At 37.5% G+C, this 18048-nt stretch overlaps 1 protein-coding gene across 10 annotated transcripts in view; it reads right to left on the bottom strand.

The window, feature by feature from the left end:
• The window catches only part of LOC141508835 (peptidyl-prolyl cis-trans isomerase H), a 215584-nt gene that overhangs the window by 181393 nt on the left and 16143 nt on the right, over positions 1-18048 (bottom strand). For all 10 annotated transcript variants that reach the window (XR_012474522.1, XM_074217810.1, XM_074217798.1 and 7 more), the window contains 4 exons: positions 17017-17137; positions 16266-16459; positions 15685-15771; positions 2654-2810 (listed from right to left, as the gene is read on the bottom strand). Coding sequence is in view for 9 of the 10 variants with exons in the window: in XM_074217810.1 (XP_074073911.1) it covers positions 2654-2810; positions 15685-15771; positions 16266-16459; positions 17017-17137 (559 nt within the window). In the remaining variant the exon portion in view is untranslated. The remainder of the gene's footprint in view (positions 1-2653; positions 2811-15684; positions 15772-16265; positions 16460-17016; positions 17138-18048) is intronic.

Raw genomic sequence — 18048 nt, 5'->3', positions numbered from 1 at the left:
ATGTAAGTGCCTTAATGACTGGGATTATTTTTGCCCTTTTTTGTATTCCCTCCCTCTTATCCTGTCCCTGTGGTACCTGGCTCATAGAAAGCATTTAATAGATTCTTGTTGATGGCTATACAGTGAACTCCTTGATGACTGGGGAGTCATCACTTCTGTCTTTTTTATCCATAGCCTTTAGTATAATGACTGGCATACAGTGAAAGTTTAAAAAATGCTTATTGATTGATTGTATTTGTAACTAAGAAACAGTCCCTATAGCTCCGTGAAGGAGCTTATAGCCCAGTATGGGTTAAGGTTATAGCTAAAGGTAAATATATCTCTATCTCTATATCTCTACCTCTATCTATATATTACATGTATGTCTATAGAAACATACACACATATATACAATGGCCCAAAATAATACATGATAAGTGCATATAAGAAATGCTAGTGAAAGATTATATAAAGTCCAAAATGGGGAAAGGTAGGTCTTCACTAACTAAGGAGAGTAACTCGATAAGAGTGTATTTAGACTTTGAAAATGCAAAAAAATCATCAATTAAGGTTCCACCAAAAAAAAAAATGGCAAGTAGTTCAGGAAATAGCTTTCACTGATTTTAAGAATCAGATATCCCCAGGAACTAAATTCTCAAATCATAGCCACTATCTTCCTCTTTAATTGTTAATATAAACCTGTTTTGTAACAAATATATTCTAAACCAAATTTCAGTGTCAAAAGATGAATATAAATAATTTACATCAATATTTTTTAAAATTAGTAGTTTAAAAAAAACAACTTTGTATTAGTTGCTTAAAAGTATCTAAGGGGGCAGCTGGGTGGCGCAGAGGATAAAGCACCAGCTTGGAGTCAGGAGGACTTGAGTTCAAATCCAGATTCAGACATTTCACTTAACCCCATTGCCTTAAAGTAAAAATTAAAAATTTTTTTTAAAAAGTATCTAAGAATTCATGATAAAAGACACTATCCACTTTGAAAGAACTGATAAGACTTTTGAGTGCACATTTAGCACATTTTAAAAAGAATTTTTCTTATTTTTCTCCCACAACACAGCTAATGTGGAAATATGTTTTGCATGATTTCATAAACATAATGAGTATCATATTTCTTGCCCTATCAATAGATGAGAGAGGGGGTAGAGAGAGGGAGAGAATTTGGAACTGAAACTAAAAATAAAAAATAAATTGTCTAAGAAAATCGAAATTATTCTTTTCTATGTAAAAGCAAAAATCTTAAAGCAGTTTTTATAAAAACATACTAATCATTAGTTGATCCCACAAAGTCACCAAGAGGTCAAAGATTGTTGCAATTATCAAAATCATAACAGCTAGCACAATAACTCCTTAAAGTTTACAATATGCTTTACAAATATTATCCTCAAGACAATCCTGGAAGGTAGGTGCTAAGTTTATTATTGATAATATTACAAGAAGAAATAAATCATTTGTAATTTATTAAATATTGAAAAGTGCTAATATTAATAACAGTAGCACTTGTACATGCTTTAAAGTTAAAAAGCACTTTATGCCTGTCATCGCATTTGATCCTCACAACAACTCTGTAAGATAAATACTATTCTTATCTTCATTTTACAGATGCGGCCATTGGGGCTGTAAGAGATTCAGAGTCTTGCCTATGGATTGCCCAAGAGAGTTTTTGAATTCAGGTTTTCCTAACCCTATATTCAATCGGTCACTTGCTCCATTATTTCTGATTGAATTTTCTATGTCCCATTTCTACATTGGATAGGACACACCAGTCCACTAACAGGTACTCATGCATCTACCTAAACCCCCCATCCTGAGAACTCCCTTGAAAGGGAATCCAGCTCTCTCTCTTCTGCGCTAAAATTGTTCTGGAAAGTAATCTCTACCTGGATATTTCTTGAATGCAAGATCATGAACATGGCAGCTTGTCTCTAGGCAACAAAGCTGTGACTTACCTAAAAGTCACTGAGTCTGTCCCAGAGACATAAAATGTAAATTATTCTTTTTTTTTTTTTTTTTTTTTAGGTTTTTGCAAGGCAAATGGGGTTAAGTGGCTTGCCCAAGGCCACACAGCTAGGTAATTATTATTAAGTGTCTGAGGCCGGATTTGAACCCAGGTACTCCTGACTCCAAGGCCGGTGCTCTATCCACTGTGCCACCTGGCCGCCCTGTGAATTATTCTTTAATGCATTTTATGAAGTTAAATCAAAGCCCCAAATTCTGGAAAAATTATCTAGTCCAAAAGAGAAGCCTAGAGAAAACTGATTTGTAACATCTGTCTATAAAAGATGATGACAGACTTTGAAATTAGATTCCTTGATTCATAGAGACATTTTGTAAGTATGAAAACTTTAAGAACAATTTAGGAAAGAAAAAAGCTTAGTCCAATGAACTAAACTGCTTCAAAAATCAGAAATCAGTGGGTGGAAGAGACAAATCCCATTCTAATAGTTCCCAAAGAGATGACCAGTGTAATAGGGGATGGCAGTATCAGGGGCTTGGCCTCCCATGACACAGGTTCTCCTGGGCAGCCTCCAGGCTCTCTTAGTTGATCAGAGGACACTTTTCCCTCATTATTTTGATATTTTAAAATGAAAATGATTTCAACAAAGTTTCATTACAACAATCAGAGATGACAATTTTTAATAATTCCCAAACTTACTGAGTTTATTGTGATCTTTTTCCTTTGTATCTAGTTTTTTGGTGAGTCTACAGATCTCTTCAAGTGCCTCCTGCAACCTTCCAGGTGTTTCTTCTTCCACATTCTTCTCAAGGTTCCCTTGTACTGTTTTCATTTTGTCCAGTTCTTCATCAGGGGGCTGAAATACAGACACAATACAGAAAGAAAAAGTAAATCTACTTTCATTGTACAATATTCCTTCTATCAGTGCTCAGTAGTCTGTAAAGGGAATGAAGAAAAATGTATGTAAATGAAAACCATTTTTGCATATAGAACAAAGAGATTCAGTCTATACTGGGATATCTTCAGAAAAATGAGTATCAGGGTGGCTAGGTGGCGCAGTGGATAGAGCACCGGCCCTGGAGTCAGGAGGACCTGAATTCAAATCCAGCCTCAGACATTTACTAATTACCTAGCTGTGTGGCCTTGGGCAAGTCACTTAACCCCACTGCCTTGCAAAAAAAAGAAAAACCTAAAAAAAAAAAGAAAAAGGGGATCCACTGTTTCCCAAGACAGTACTGTTCTTTGGAAAGTTATGATTTACTAGAAAATTGACCTTTAATCCATCTCAAATCTTTCTCCCCCATTGCTCCTATCTGGAACCAAGCAGAACTCGCTTTAAATCCTTTAATTACTTTCTGTCCCCCCCCCCTTCTCTTTTCAATTCAATAAGCACATAATGATTATTAAGAATTAAATATAATACCCAAGTAGGGGATAGATTAAAAAGTTTCAACTCTCAAGGAGTTGACATTCTATTGAAAACTATAATACATACACAGATAAATAAATAGAAGGAATTTGAGGCAAAGAGTACTAACAACAAGGGGATGGAAAAAAGTTCCTCCCTCCATCTAGTCTACATGTATGATATATTTATGTATGCACATATATCTCACCTTACTTTTCATTATTCACCCCACCTCAATTAGGCTAGAACCTGACACAGTCTGTGCTTGTTGAGTAACCTGATGAGCCTACAGAGTAAGCTGGAGTGTACTGCTACAGGGCCCCAGTACACTGGAGGCTACAGGGTCCATCAAAGGTTTTTAGTAAGAGAATGCCATAGTCACCAAGGCAGTCTAAACATGCACAGGACCCTTTGGTTGTTCATGGCACCAGAGCCCCTCACAATTCTGGTCATCCTCCTCTAGTCAGGCCCCCAGCTTGTTAATGCCCCTTTTTTTTTTTAAAGGTTTTTGCAGGGCAAATGGGGTTAAGTGGCTTGCCCAAGGCCACACAGCTAGGCAATTATTAAGTGTCTGAGACCGGATTTGAACCCAGGTACTTTTGACTCCAGGGCTGGTGCTTTATCCACTGCACCACCTAGCTGCCCCTGTTAATGCCCTTCTTAAAAGATGGGACCAACTCTTAAGGATATGATTCCTGTCTCGTCACACTCAATTTTAATCAATGTACAACATGGAAACAAATTAAAGAGTGACATATTGGGGGTGGGGAAGGGAAGTAGGATTGGGGGGGAATTGTAAAACTCATATAATATCTTTAATAAAAAAAGATGGCACCAAAAGAGAATGCAGTGTTCTATAGATGGTCTGAACAGAGCAAATACATTGATATGAGCTTAATTACTAGCATGTGAATTCCTCTATTAGACTAGAAAGTTCCCTGTGAAGGGCTGTGCTCTCCCATTCTTTGTGCTCTCCCAAACCCAGCACAGCACCATGTATACAACAGATCTATAATGAATGCTTATGGAGCTGAATTGAATATCTGGACACTGCTTCTATTATTTCTATCTAAAATTATTTAATTAAATCTCTGAGCCATTAAGCTAATTAATAGAGACTAGGACCATTAAAATAATATTCTAATGTCTCATTATGATACCGATGACTCTGGAAGGCTAGGCCAGGGAAGCACAAGCCCCAGAAAAACCTACAAAAGCCGGACAGATTGTTGTTGTCTGAGAACTAGACTAGCTGATTTTGGGAAGGCTTAACTATTGATTGTAAAGTAAAAAATGTTTCAGCCCCAGCAATTTTTGAGGGTCATTTACTGATAAATTAAAAAAAAAAGCTGAAATTCTTATCAACAGGTCAGATCATACCCCAAATAAAATAAGAACTCTTTTAAAATACTGAAGGAGGCTGTTATGACACATTGCTGATTCACATCAGGTTCACTAAAATTCCCAGAGTTCTTTTCACATGAACAATTTTTTAACCATACCTCTCCCATGACTATTTAAAAAAAAAACATTGTTGTAGCCTGTGCAGATATTTTTGGATCTGGATTATGAAATCCAAAGTGATAGTTAATCCCTCATAGACTTATTTCACTTGCAAGTTTTATAACCATTTCATCTATGTCCTCAGCCAGGTCACTGGCAAAAATATTCACAAGAAGAGGACCAAGTTCAAATTTCCAAGTAATTCCACTGAAGACCCTCCCATTTCTCATCCTTCTTAAGTTTACAGTACTTCCATTTCTTAACCCATTTTAGACCTGGTTCAAACAGTTCTGAATTTCCCTAATTATAGATTCATGATCAAAATGATATTACAAATAAGGAGTTTATTCATTTTTTTCCTGATAGTGCCATTACTTGAAACATGTTCAGAACTCTTCTAGAATTACCTTCAGAAAAAACAGCATCATCGTTTTCATTATTCACCTTTGTCTAACTGTATAACCTACAGTTGGCAAAGGTTGAGGTGGTGGCTGGCATAGGATCACCACAAAATTAAATACATTGTCGGTTACAACATACACTACTTTGTGTTCATACTGCCCATGACTTGGGGAAGTCATTGTGTTCTGAAACACTGTGTTCAGTGTGGTTCTCTCAAACTTGGTGCTATAGAGACTGTATAGGATTTTTGAACCCCTAAATCCTCAAACTCCCAGACCACATTTTTCTTCTACATACTCTTTATCCAATGACACTAGCTTCCTTGCTGCTCCCCCAACCCAGCAGCCCATCTCCTGACTCCAAGGGATTTCATTAGCTTTCCTCCATGCCTGGAATACTCTCCTCTTCCCTCTGCTTCAGTCTCATCTTCCCAGTTCCTCTTAATGCTAATTAGTGCCTTCTCTCTGGGATTACCTCTAATTTATCCTGCCTTTAATTACTCATACACTAAGTGGTTTGCTTAAATCCTTGAGACATGGACTATTTTTGCCTTTTTTTTGTGTTCCAGTGCTTAAGGCTATGTCTAGTATATAATAAGATCTCAACAAATGTTTACTGACTTGACTTCCTCTGAAACACCCTGGATCTTCTAAAAGATTTCTGAGGTCTTAGATAAGGCACTATATAGATTTAAGGATGTCTATTAATCTTGGGCACACTTTGACTTGGTCCTCCTTTCCTCCCCATAGGGAAGTGGGACATGACAAGAAGACAAATACATCCTCTTTGTCCTGCCAACGGCAGATCTCTTGTCATTATTCTTGTTCTCATCTCACTACTTTTCCAGCCAAGCTGGCTTTGTAGTAATTCTTCACACATGTCATTTCTTATTTTTATCTCTTCCTGACTTTGCAAAGGACTACCCCCCTCTCCTCACCCCACCCTCACGAATCATGAGAATGTACTCCTTCCGTCTCTTAGAAAACTTAGATTCCTTCAAAGCTCAACTCAAGTATTTCTTTCTCATCCTACACTCCTCGCCCTCCCCCCAAAAAATTAGCTTCTATTTGTTTTGAACATAACTACATATGCATATGTTGTCTCCCATGGGCAAGGACTGTTCTATTTTTGTCTTTGTGTTGCCCCAGAATCTCACACATAGTAAACATTTATTCAATGCTTATCTGATATTCCCAGAAGGAAAAAAAAAGAATCCAAAGGTAAAAAACAAGGTGTACTGAGCCACAAATTAGCCAAATCACAAAGAAAACTGTCATCTTCTAGACAAGTTAAAAAGGAATGTGAAAAAAAAAAACTGGATAGCTCTGGAAGTTCTTGAAAATGACCTCCTTAATCATCAGAATGTTTCACAAGTTAGTTTGCAGGGCTAGCAGAGAATCCCCAGGAGTTTCTTTGGCAAATAAAACTATTTCTGCACCTTCACCTATGGGAGTTCTTCATATCCTTGACCAAAGTGGGCTTTGTGAGGTAAAATCAGATAGCACCTTCTAGGGACCATCCCTTCTCCACAAGGCTGTCCCTCTATTAGTTAATATTGAAGGGTTCTTTAAATTATTTTGGGAAACTTCTGATATGCTTCTGTGGAAAAACTGCAATATTAACACCTCTCCAAGTTGATGATCTGCTGTAGACTTTGTGTAGAAGTGGGCATCCATTGTGGACTTCTTATTGATCTATTATGGTTCTTGACCTATAATTATAGGAGTCACAGATTTAGAGATGGAAAAGACCCAACTCCAATTCCCTCATTTTACACATAAGGAAAAAGAGGCACAAAGAGGTTAGATGATTTGTCCAAATGTAGAGTTTGAAGCCACCCATTTTTTTTTTTAGGTTTTTGCAAGGGAAAGGGGGTTAAGTGGCTTGCCCAAGGCCACACAGCTAGGTAATTATTAAGTGTCTGAGACCGGATTTGGACCCAGGTACTCCTGACTCCAGGGCTGGTGTTTTATCCACTACGCCACCTAGCCACCCCCCACCCATTTTTCTGATGCCAAGTCTAGAGCCCTATCCATGCCATCACACTATTGTGGGCATATGGGTGGTCATGTGCTCCCTGGCTAATTCTATGAATATAGCTAAGTGTTGCAAAAATTAATCTTTCAGAATGAGGGAATTTACCTGATTTAGACTCGGGAAGAATCTGATATAACCTAAGTCTCATGTTTCAGCTGGAACCAGCATACATACTGATTCACATTTTCAGCCCTAGGGCAAGAAAGGTCAAAAGTCTCCTTGAGCTCCTAAAGAAACCCCACCATACTATCCAATAGGAAGTTATTTCCATTAAGGTACTGAGAGCCCAGGGTCAGTCCGTCTTGCTAGGTTGGACACCATGATACTCAAGTTGCCCTGGTACATGGAAAATTCCCAAGAGAGGAAACCTGTGAACAACTGCTCCAGGAGCTCTGAGGGGATCTTCTGCCCATGTAGTGAAAATGTCTAGGGGTTCTAGATGCTAGATGACTCCAGGGATAGATTTTAACTCTGAGTAAGCCAGCTTGTTGTCTTCATATCCTGCCAACTCCTCAGCAGCCTGGGACAGCATCTTCTCCTGAGGTGTCTGAAGCTCTCTACTGGGGAAGCTCCTGTAGAGCAACTTGTTAACTTGAAGCAATTTGTAAGACACCTACTGGTTCAAAAAGCAGGAATAGACTTATGTAAATTAAAAGATCACACCAAGATTAGGAACCCCTCATTCTCTTCCCTGACCAACAGCCTACAAAGGTTCCTAAGTTTCCTAGGGCACGATTTACAATTTCATGTCCAGGTATTCATGTCTGATAATGCTTTTAACCAATCTGCTCACACCTCTAAATAATCCCACTGGACAATGTCCACTGGACATTGGAAATAAATGCGATATTCATTGAAGTCATAAGATGTTTTCCTTTATCTTCATCTTGATCTACCTAGATGTTCACAAACAATTCATAATGAAGAAGGCATCTATATTGTAGAGGAAGTCATGTTCTCATATATACAGTAATATGACTAAGACTATTTCTTTTGCAAGATGACTTTAATGGAGAATTACTATAATATATGGAAGTAATCAGTCAGTCGTCAAATATTTATTAAGTTCCTTATGAAAGACATAGAGAACTGCTGGTGGTCAAGCCACTTTCAAGGGACACAAAATCAATGGAGATTAACACCTATTATTATTCAAATCAAACAAATCTAGAATTTTTATTTAGGGATTTTTTTTTAGATTTAAAATTTTTTTTCAATTACATGTAAAGATAGTTTTTAACATTCATTTTCATAAAAATTTTTTCCCTCCCTTTCTTTCCTCCCCTTCCCCAAAGAAGCAAGTAATCTGATATAGGTAATATATGCCCAATCATGTTTAAACATATTCCCATATTAGTCAAAGAAGAATCAGAACAAAAGGGAAAAACCATGAGAAAGCAAAATAAAATTTTTTTTTTTAGATTTTTCAAGGCAATGGGGTTAAGTGGCTTGCCCAAGGCCACATGGCTAGGTAATTATTAAGTGTCTAAGGTTGGATTTGAACCCAGGTACTCCTGACTCCAAGGCCGGTGCTCTATCCATTGTGCTACCTAGCCACCCCCAAAATAAATTTTTAAAAATTGAAAATATTATGCTTTTATCTGCATAGACTCCATAGTTCTTTCTCTAAATTAGATGACATTTTCCATTATAAATCTTTTGGAATTATCTTTGATTACATATTGCTGAGAAGAGCAAAAGTCTATCATAGTTGATCATCACATAATGTTGTTGTTCTTATGATGTTCTCCTGGTTCTGTTCACTTCACTCAGGATCAGTTTATGTGAACTATAGCACTTTTAAATTGCTTAATCAATATTAGGTTTGCTAGCACTATTTGTTTTTAGTAAATTTATGCTTAAAAATTTTCTATAACCCAAAGCAATGAAACAAATTGGCAGAATAATACTACAGAAACCAGAGTTCTAACGCTAGCAGATCAATCAATCACCTCAGAAGACCCACCTTCTGATATGCCCTGCCTCAGACAAGATCATCCTTGTTAATCAAGAAAATACCCAAGCAAAGACAAAGACATTGGTCTCAGGGGAAGATGAAGCTGAAGTTGAGACAAAAAAAGACTAATTGAAAGTCAGTAACCAGAATGTTTACAAAATAAATTACAATCACTTTGAGCATATGGACTGTGTTTCAAATTTTTATTCCTTTATCTCCCCTGGCACAATGTCTTATACAAAGTAATCATTTAATAAAGGCTTATTGAATTAAATTTAATTAGAAATAGCAATAGGCAAGGGGCTAAGAGAGGAGCCAAAGGCAAGAAAATTCTGCCAAAATTTAGAGAGCCAAAATTCAAGAAGTATACTGGGGAACTGAGAAATTGCCTGAACTTAAGTTGTCTGAATATTACCAACAAAACCCAAAAGCAAGAGATAGAAAGAGAAATTCTATTTAAAGTAACTGTAGATAACATAAAATCCCTGTGAATCTACCCTCCAAGACAAATCCATAAACTATATGAACACAAATAAAAAACACTGCACACAAATAAAGTCAGATCTAAAAAATTGAAAAATTTCAATTGCTCATGATTAGGCTGAGCTAATATAACAAAAGTGATAGTTTTTTTATTAAATTTTTATTAAATTTATTAAATTACTTACTAAATGCCATATCAATCAAACTACCAAAAAATCATTTTGAAGAGCTAGAAAAAATAGTAACAAAATTCATCTGGAGGAACAAAAGGTCAAGATTATCAAGGGAATTAATGAAAAAATATGAAGAAAGGTGGCCCAATTGTAACAGATCTAAAATAGTTATCAAAACTGACTGATAAGCTAAGAAACAGAGAAGCAGAACAGTGGAATAGCTTAGATGCAAATGAAAAATTAAAACTGACTATAGTAATATACTATTTTTTTTTTTAGGATTTTTGCAAGGCAAATGGGGTTAAGTGGCTTGCCCAAGGCCACACAGCTAGGTAACTATAGAATGTCTGAGGCTGGATTTGAACTCAGGTACTCCTGACTCCAGGGCCAGTGCTCTATCCACTGCGCCACCTAGCCGCCCCTATAGTAATATACTAGTGATAAACCCAGAGGCTTTAGCTTCTAGAATAAGATCTTACTACTTGATAAACATTGCTGGAAAAACTGGAAAATAGTAAGGCAAAATTAGGCATAGAACAAAATCTCACACCCTACACCAAGATAAGGTGTAATATTTAGACATAAAAGATGATACCATGAGCCAAATAGGGAACAGTCTATCTGTCAGATCTACGGAATGGGAGAAATTTATGACCAAAAAAGAGATAGAGAACATAATAAATTACAAAATGAAAAATTTCAACTCTATTAAATTAAAAATAAAACCACTGCAACTAAGATTAGAAGGAATATAGGAAGATGGAAATCATTTTTGCAACTATTATAAGTGAATGAACTGTTCTGCTGGTAAACCTTGTGGGGTTTTCCTTATTTAGCAGCTTCTCTATTTCCCAATCATTTTCATCAAACCAGTCTTGATGTTGAGTGTTCTGATCCAAATGGGCAAATGCAGGGCTGCACACCAGACCTCTGAAAGCTGCCCACTCGTTTTCTGCTCTACTGTTGCCAACAGTATGTTGGTTCAACTTTCCCTTCAATTAGTAACAAACTGTTCCAGCTCAGAGAGATACTCTAATCTCTTAACATTAATTCTTCTGACAGCTACTTTGCTTTGGGGCTGCAACTTTGGTTGATTGAAAATATTAAGCTCAGAGAGGATGAGTCTGTGATCAGTCCAGCACTCTGTACCATACATGACCTTTGTCACTCTCATATCTTGTCTGTCTCTTCTCCTTACAATCACATAGCCAATGGATGTCAATGTTTGCTACAAGGATGCATCCATGAAGTTTTATTACATTTAGGTAAATGGAAGACAGTGTTTGTTATGATAGGTACATGAGAGGCACAAGTCTTCAGTAGCAGGTGATCACTGTTGTTGGAGTTGCTCCAACTCCATTCCTCCCAAGGACTTCCTGCCATGACTGGTGGCCTGAGCCTACTCTAGCATTAAAATCATCCAGAATTATAAGCTTATACTCTTTTGGCACACTGATGATAAGGGTCTCCAGGTTTTCATAAAATTTTTCTTTGTCTTCATTAGGGTTCATCATGGTGGGAGCATGGGCACTGAAGAAGGTGGCATGGCATTTTTATGGAAGTGGCAAACTCATTGTCATGAACTTGTCATTTACTCCTTTTTGTAGGCATTCAAGAATGCTGACTAGATTAGTTTTGATGCAGAACCGACCCCAGCTTCACCTTCACTGTGGCCATTCCAGAAAAAAGCATGTACCCAGCTCTAGCTACAGTAAGCTGCCCTTCATGTGCCAGCCTTGTTTCACTCAGGGCTGCTATTTGGATATTATACCTTCTGCATTCCCTCACGACAAGGGCTATTTGTCTTTCAAGTCTATTGGATCTTGTATTATATATGCATGTTTGCATGTTCCATGCACTGATGGTGAATTAAATCCTTTTTATTTTAAAGGTTTTTGCAAGACAATGGGGTTATGTGGCTTGCCCAAGACCACACAGCTAGGTAATTATTAAGTGTCTGAGGCCAGATTTGAACTCAGTTACTCCTGACTCTAGGGCTGGTGCTCTATCCACTGTGCTACCTAGCCACCCTAAATTAAATCTTCTTTGAAGAAGTTTTTATACATTGTTTTGTGTTTTGACCACAGAGTGAGATCCCCACCTGCCAAGGTTGGTTAAGCAATTTTCAGGGCAATTTTTCTAGCTCCTTCCTCATATCAGGATATTAGCAATTTGATCCTTAAAAGACTTCTCAGACATCCCAGGGGGCTGCCAAGTCCCATGGCTGCTTCCAGTGAAGAGACAACTCTATGACCTGGATCCATATGCAGGATTGTAACTACAGCTCCTATTGCTTTGTCACTTGCCTCTTGCCACAGGACTTTGAGAAAGGCCAAAGTATCAAAATGTATGGGTGATGTCTTTTGATTTGTGTATAAATTGGATTGAGTGAGGCAGTGTTGCATGAAGTTATCAGCCTCATTCTCTCTTCTAGAGTCATCACAGTGGCAGGACAGAGTCAAGACAACTAGTGATGACTCTAGATGCAGTGGATGACCCTGGTGCCTTGGATGTATAACTAAACTCTAATCCTTCTACACCATCTGCTTTAGCTTTCTTCATGGTTATTGGAATGAATTGTTTTCATCCACTCATGGAAGATCTCTCATGCTTGGGGAAGACACCTCCCCCCAACTCACCAATGAATTTGAGACTCTTGGTTATACTCAACCTGATTTAGCCCATTGGCCAAAATGGTTTATCAGGATATGGCCACTGTGCATGCTTCTAGTCTTCCTTGAACACATCTCTGGTGTGGGGGCTGCCAAGTCCTTTAATGGTCACCTGAGCCTCCTAACTCTCACTTGTGGCTATAAGAAGCTGCAGCATGTACAGCGATACCCCAGTAAACTGTTAGAGAAAGTATTGGCCTATTCCATCAGGCTGGTTTGACAGACTCCTTCCCCAGAGTAAGTAAATCTGTTTAAGGGCATCTGACTATAATAATTCATATTATCATCTGTCAAAGACCTTCTAACCTCACTGAAGTTAGCTACTCACCTGTTCCCTTAATTCATTTTCTGGCTCTATAGTTTTCCCTCCTACCTTCCATCCAGTCAAGGCTCCCAGTTTTTCCTAAACTTTTCAACTATCCTGGTCATCAACCTATATGTAACATTTGTTTCTCCATAGCATATCATTCTACTTCAATGAATGCCACTCCAAACATAGTTTTAAGTAGCATCTCAAACACAGGATAGCATATCACCAAGATGACTGGTTAAACCAGTCCAAAGTTGAATTCTGTTCACTTCAAATCTTTTATACCCATGCTCAGACCTTGAAGGCTGTCTGGGCTGACATAACATGGTAGATAGCCAAAGCTACATATTAATGACAATATTATCTAGTGTGCCCAACAAGAAGCAAGTACTTCAGGAAATGCTTCCCATCAACTTTGCTGCCAAAACTTTCTCTTTTCTTGTCCTGGCAAGATGCTGATCTCACCCCCATACTCACCACTTGAGGAGGGAATGCAGAATCCTTGCTCCACTCTAACCATTCAGCTCATTCATGTCCTAATGGGAGTGGGCCAAGTCTTTATACCTTCTATTCCTACCTTCCCTATTGGATACCCTTCAGAAGTGCAAGGAGTCACCATCTCCTTTCCTGGTTAAGACTTAGAGTAGTAGGTCTCTGCCTACATCATGTTCTCCTGCCCTGAGTGTCACTGGGTCTTACTACTACTATGTCTTCTGTGCAGTACTATTTGCCCTGCCCTTGCTCTTCCCATCACAGAAAGTATTTAAGGAGTCATCACCTCTTCAAGGGGCTCTTTGCTACGTGGCTCTTGGCTGGGCTGCCCCCTTCCCTTTCCTCTTTGTTTCTCCAAGCTGGATCCTTGTGCTCCAGCCTCCATGCTGCTTGGACAAATGAAAAGGTTCCAGGTGATTCCAGCTCTATGCAGCTAGATCCATGGCAATCCTCCTTTCTTAACTGTCTTTACTACTCTCCCAGTTTTTTCTCCTTTTAACTTGACTATCTCCTTGGAAATTACTATCTGCCTAGAAACTCACCCTCTTTAACTTGATTATTCTCTTTGTTATTCTCTCCCAGCACTCTTACATAATTAAAATACCTAAACTTCATTCCCCTATGACTACTCTCCCTCATTAGGGATCAGTGATTTCCTGCCTTCATAAGCCCTTCTTTCCCTCAAGGGCAGCTAGGGTGGTACAGTGAATCTATCACTGGCCTTGGAGTCAGGAGGACTGGAGTTGGAATCCAACCTCAGCTTACTTAGCTGTAAGGCTTGGGCAAGTCACTTTATCCTGATTACCTCACATTTATGACGATTTCCAGTCATCCTAATTCATATCTGGTCACTGGAATCAGATGCTCTGGAGGAGAAAGTGAGTCTCTTGACTTAGCACAGCCCCCCCCCCCCCCCATATCCAATTCATGTCCTGGTCATGGCATCACCTCCCTGATGTTGTGGTCTGCTTCGAGTATAAAAGACAAACATCTTTCCCTCAGCTTCTGGTAATCAGTTTGTACTTTAAGTCAATACTAAAACTTACCATCTTGCTGCAACTCCAAAGACCCTAACTTGTGAATTTTTGTAATAGATTATAAACTTTTCTGCAACCTGTAAATTAAAGTCTAAGCCTTTCTTCCCTCCCTTATTCAGAAAGTTGGTAATTACCTCACTGAAATGACCCACAGTGTCTCTCTTTGGTAACAACAGAGGATATTCAAAAGATCTACCATGGGACTTGAAGTCAATTTGCAAGTTGTAGTTGCAAAATGTTTTAAATAATAGTAGCATCATTAGAATAAATACAAAATATTATAAAGAAACTACCTTGAAAGCGGCAATACCAAAAATAAAACTACAATATTCATTCAGTGAAGTATGGTCCATTTGTTAAAAAATTATTATAATTTTAGATTTATCAAAAGTTTTAAACATATTTCTGTAAAAAGTGACTGGAAATTCTCCTATTTCAGAAAGCCTCTTTTTGATCATATCAGTGAGGAAAAGGATGAGTGAGGCTCCTTTCACTTAGATATTTAATCAAGTTAATTAACAATTGAAAAGGATGCTTAGAGATAACTCCCTTAATTGTAAAATAGCTCCTTCCCTGCCTCTTCCTAAGTTGATCCTCAGCCTCTTCCTTACCTGGTCAGCCCCCCATTCCTACATAGGGGGCCATACTTTTCTTTAATTGGATGAGTCAGATGTGATGTTTCAGATAATACTTCCCAGTGAATAATGCTATTTAAGTCTAGGGTAGATGCTCATTGGTCCTGGTGGAATCTAGCTCTCTGGCTAGGCCTCCTTTTCCATACACTAGTGGAAAGACTCAACTTAGAGAAATAGCATTAAATATGCTTGTTAACCTAATTCTGTTGCTATTTCTTAAGGCAAAACCTCTGGTGATGTTTGTCCCTAATTAGGACAAAACTTGGAAAGTTAATATATATTTATTCAAAAAGTCAAGACTTCCAATAAGGATTATTTTGGGATATCTTTTACCTCTTATTTTATTTTTTTTTTAGGCGTTTTTTGCAAGGCAGATGGGGTTAAGTGGCTTGCCCAAGGCCACACAGCTAGGTAATTATTAACTCTCTGAGACCGGATTTGAGCCCAGGTACTTCTGACTCCAAGGCCTGTGCTTTATCCACTACGCCACCTAGCTGCCCCTTTTACCTCTTATTTTGAGGTTATCTTTTACAGGTTTTGCATTTTAATCTACTTTTATGTAAAAAATAATTTAAAACTGTTATCCTGAAAGTGAAGGAAGTCACTATAAAAACATTTTACCTTACTCAGAGTTTCTTCACTCCAATGCAAAGATTCCTGTTGTTTCTGAAGTTCATCTTCTAATATCTGAATTTGTTCAATTTCATTCTGATACCAAAAGATAAAGTGAAATCAATGTCAATAATCTTTTGGGATTGGGGACAATGTTGTTTGAACTCAAAGAAATAAAGAAATCAATGATGGTGACATTCTAGAGACTATTAATGCATCATAAAGGCAGAAAAGTATAATTCTGTCTGAATATATAAGTTAAACCTTGCCAAACTGGGATTCCTAGGTCATATTCTATCCTTTAATAAAATAACTTTTTCATTAAGTTTATGAGCAAGGAATATGAAATAATTGTAACATTAACCTCCACAAAATTTAACTATAAGGATAGTTCTACAACAAAAAAAAAACCACTTCATGAAACATTTCAAAGACAATCAAAAACATTTTTTTGTATTTTTCATTTATTGTTCACTTCTCAATTATCTGATAAATGAAGAAACAGACTATATTTTTAACTTGGTGAGGTAGGGGGAGGAGAGCATTGATTTTTAATAACTAATTTATTGTCAAAGTTAATTCTGGCATACCTTAAAATGAGTTTCCTGAAGGCTATTACCCACAGAGTTAAATCCATATAACTTGGGATCAACCAGTTCCAGCTTCTCCAACAGTGTTGTTCTCTCCACCAATAAATATGCAATCTGTTCACTGGGACTACTCTGAGCTATTTCTGATAAACCCTCCTGATCCAACATTTCTTCAATTTCCTTCAGCTCGATCTCTGGGAAGAGCAAATTATAAAAATAAAAAATATATACAATTATCAAATTTCTCTATTTCAAAATCTTATGACATCTAATCCTTGTTCAAAGTGGTTGAGTGAGTCTATGCTTTGATATCTAACAAAAGAGTCTTTTAAATGCTGTGTAGGTCCTCCTCAGGCTCCTGGCTCCACACTTCTACCCAGTCAATGTTTTTTTCCTAACTTTCTAGAATAAAAACTATTGGAAAGATTCACACAATAAATTAAAGTGATTCCTGCTATTTAATTTGTCAATGATAAGAGGTCAAAAAGACCATAATAAAATGCTAAAATGCAGACCCAAAACTGAGCAGTATATTGTATGGTATATTAGTAGAAGAATCAGCCTGGCACTAGGAGACCTGCTTCTAGTCCCAATTCTGATATTTACTAGTTGTATTACATTTATTTGATCACCAGCCCTATAGCATTTCATCTAAAGTAAACTCAACTATACTTTTCCATATACTCTTTTCTGATGTGGTTAAAAGAATAAACCACTGAAAACTTTTAAATAAAAGACAAAAAAAAATTACCATGTTGGAGCTGCAGTTCTTTGAATTCAAGTTGAAGTCGCTCACTCTCTTTTTCAAAATCATGAGTTAAGGCTTCTCTTTCTTCAGTTAGTTGACGGACATGATTCACATAATTTTCCACCTAAAACAGAAGCAGGAGCCACCACTGAATACATCTCTAAGCCATTTTAGAACCAAAACAAAATAATCAAATAAGCTGCAAATAGAAGTTCTGATAACTGTCATTTCTTATGACAATGACACTTGAAATACTTTACCAATCTTGATATCCAAAAAATTCATCACCTAGTGAAAAACCTTCCAATGATGAGAATTACCAAACTTGGTTATTAGGTTGGTTCTCAGTTGATAAAGTCCTTTGATGAGCCCATGTCAAGCTTTGTCATCTTTTAGAGGCTCAGAACTAATGTTGGAAGATGCACTGAAGAATATGTCAAGCCCTTCATCCAACAGATGAAGAGGTTTAGTGAGGTTCAGTTAATTTCCCATGGTCACACAGCTAATACATTGCAGATGTTAAAGGCTGAACCAGATTATTTTCAATCCTAAAATGCTCTATTCACTAGTCAATACCACCTTCTTGAGCAATATTTTTTTTTGAACAATTGTTGAAACAGCTATTAAGAGCTCTGGGTGGTTTCTATAACTCCACTTTACTGGAGGGGATAATGATAGCAATAACTAGCACTGTGTGAAGTATTTTTAAAGTTATCTGAGAATTTGAGAGTTGGAAGAGACTTCAGTCCATCCATGAAAAGAACCCCCATATTGGAAGAAAACAAGTTTTTATGAAGCATCTCCTCCAATTCAGGGGTTGTGCTAAGCACATATAAACATTACTGATTTGATCCTCCCACAACCTGAGAAGTAGGTACTCTTCTTTTCCCCAGTTTACAATTGAGGAACTGAAGTAGAGGTGAAGTGACTTGCCCAAAGTCTCACAGCTACTAAGTGTCTGAGGCCAGATTTTGATTTGGGTCTTCCTGATTCCTGTCTCCACCAGAGACCTCAAACTTGAGACAAAACTCAGTT

The sequence above is a fragment of the Macrotis lagotis genome, chromosome 1 (genome assembly GCF_037893015.1).
Source record: "Macrotis lagotis isolate mMagLag1 chromosome 1, bilby.v1.9.chrom.fasta, whole genome shotgun sequence".
Taxonomy (NCBI): Eukaryota; Metazoa; Chordata; class Mammalia; order Peramelemorphia; family Peramelidae; genus Macrotis; species Macrotis lagotis.
The sequence above is the reverse complement of the archived record's forward strand: the minus strand, read 5'-3'. Positions and strand labels throughout refer to the sequence as shown.